Genomic DNA, 2,617 nt, shown 5'->3' on the forward strand with positions numbered 1-2,617 from the left:
TTCCTGGATGATGATGAAATGATGAGGACAACACAAACACCCAGTCATCTCGAGGCAGATGAAAATCCCTGACCCCGCCGGGAATCGAACCCGGGACCCCGTGCACAACTGTCGTTGTTATGAGTGTGCTTTCGTATTATGGTTCTGCATAATTTATTAGGTACACCAATAGCATTTATTTGCGATTCAAGACAATTCGTCTCAACCGTCACTAGACCGTCCCTTTCATTTCTGTTGCAATGCAGGTGATGACCGCGGAAGCCACCACCGTGCTGCCTGCCTGGCTGGACAAGCAGTTCGCAGAGACTTCCCTGAAGGAGAGCGACGCGTCCAGAGACTTGAAGGTCACCTCGGTGGCTGTGCAGAGGGCGACGGCTACGGGCGACAACTACCTCAGCGACGTCTACCGCATGACCGTCGAGCTGGAGCGCAACGCCAGTCCCCATGGCAGCTGCCTGTCGCTGGTCATCAAGTGCCTCCCGACGCGAGAGGCGATGCAAAAGATGGCGCAGGAGATTCAAGCCTTCGAGAAAGAGACTCGCATGTTCTGCGATACCATTCCCGCAATGTCACAAATCCTGGAGAAGGCGGCACCCGGTAAATACACGCAGCTGTCTGCCAAGTGTTTCGCCTCTGGGAGGCAGCCGGTCAGCTATCTGGTTCTCGAGGACTTGAAGGCCAGAGGGTTCTCGCTGGCGAAGAGGTGCAGCGGACTCGATTTGGCGCACTCCAAACTCGTGGTCAGGAAACTGGCAGAGTTCCACGCGGCCTCCGTCAAGCTGTTCGAGCAGGACCCAGCGGCTCTGGACAACTACCTGGTCTTCAAGTTTTTCCACGGACCTACCGCACAGCATCTGGAGACCTTCTTGAAACAGGGCTGCAGATTACTTGCGGATCAGTTGGACACGTTAGACGGATCGTACTCAGAGTATGCGCCGAGGTTACGAACTCTCGCAGAAAGCATATTTCCACGGCTGGCAGACCTGACGAAACGGAAGGGTAAGTTTCGTGTGCTAACTCACGCAGATACCTGGGTCAACAACATCATGTTCAAATACGCTGCAGGAGTCGTCCAAGACGTGGTCCTACTCGATTTCCAGTTGTCTTCGTACTGTTCACCTTCGATTGACTTGCAATATTTTACTCACACAAGCCTTACGGAAGAAGTGTACGCCAATCATTTATCAGACCTTCTGAAGGAGTACCACAGCCATTTAATCGAGGTGATGGACGATATTGGTATCAGTACGGACAAACAGATGTCCTTTGAGGAGCTACTGGAGGATTTCGAGGCGCAGGCACTGTACGCCGTTTTTTCGGCAGTAGCAGTGCTGCCAATCGTGCGCACTCAAGACGAAACTAGATTCGATGTGGAAGCGTCTCTGAACGAAAGTGACAGTGCTGCCAACAGAAACACCTTCGCGAGCGCTCAGTATATGCAGGCTATAAAGCAAATGCTACCAGAATTTGAAAAGAGAGGCCTGCTGTAGTCGCTTTGTTGCGTGTCAGAAGCAACTCACTCAGGATGGACGATTTTCTCCACTAGATTTGCTCTCCCAATTTGTCCACTGCCTCCACTACGCTCATTTCGTTATGAAAGAGGAGAAACGTAAGTTAGCCAACTTAATATGAAAGACGCTCTTGAATGTTCTTGATTGTAGCACACTACACCCAAGGCGTACTATGAGTGCGTTACAGCTTGAACAGATCCAGACAGCTCGTTGAAAACTACTTGCGTACCTGTCACGTCACGACTGCAGACAGGCCCCACTCCATGATGGGTTCCACTGTTTGCGTCAGCATGGTGCTCAGTATACGCAGGCTATAAAACAAATGCTGCCAGAATTTGAAAAGAGAGGCCTACTGTAGTCGCCTTGTTGCGTCTCAGAAGCAACTCACTCAGGATGGACGAATTTTCTCCTTGTTGATTTGGTCTCCCAATTTCTCCACTACCTCCACTACGCTCATTTCGTTATGAAAGAGGAGAAACGTTAGTTAGCCAACTTAATACGAAAGACGCTCTAGAATGTGCGTGATCGTAGCACTGTACACCCAAGGCGTATTATGAGTGCATTACAGCCTAATCCGCTTCAGACAGCTCGTTGGAATCTACCTGTGTACCACACATCACGACTACAAATTGGGCCTAAATGTAAGGCTCGCCCACTCCCCACTCTACGCTGCATACCGAGGTCAACGTCAGCATGGTGCTTCGACATGAGGCACAAACTTTTACACTCTGAACCCCTGTCGATTTCGGATGGACTGTGTAGTTGCTTAAGACTAATATGTGGTTACTTGATAGACTCGATGTGGGTAGTGTTGCCGAAGTATGTACTTTCTTGTGTTCGACGACTGGACCATCCATGTTCTTGAACGAGTGTCCATGTTTTCTGTACCGGTAACTGACCAGCGTGGAAATAAATCTGTCTAGTGCAGACGCAATAAAATTAGATATTAAATATTTATATCAAATATACACTCCTGGAAATTGAAATAAGAACACCGTGAATTCATTGTCCCAGGAAGGGGAAACTTTATTGACACATTCCTGGGGTCAGATACATCACATGATCACACTGACAGAACCACAGGCACATAGACACAGGCAACAGAG

General features: G+C 49.4%; 1 protein-coding gene across 1 annotated transcript; it reads left to right on the forward strand.

Annotated features, from left to right (window-relative positions):
• The first annotated feature begins 239 nt into the window (after nucleotides 1-239).
• LOC126092896 (uncharacterized) lies at nucleotides 240-1,490 on the forward strand. Its single transcript, XM_049908625.1, has one exon. The coding sequence runs from the start codon at nucleotides 240-242 to the stop codon at nucleotides 1,488-1,490; it is 1,251 nt and encodes a 416-aa protein (XP_049764582.1).
• Nucleotides 1,491-2,617: the final 1,127 nt, after the last annotated feature.

The sequence above is a fragment of the Schistocerca cancellata genome, chromosome 7 (genome assembly GCF_023864275.1).
Source record: "Schistocerca cancellata isolate TAMUIC-IGC-003103 chromosome 7, iqSchCanc2.1, whole genome shotgun sequence".
Taxonomy (NCBI): domain Eukaryota; kingdom Metazoa; phylum Arthropoda; class Insecta; order Orthoptera; family Acrididae; genus Schistocerca; species Schistocerca cancellata.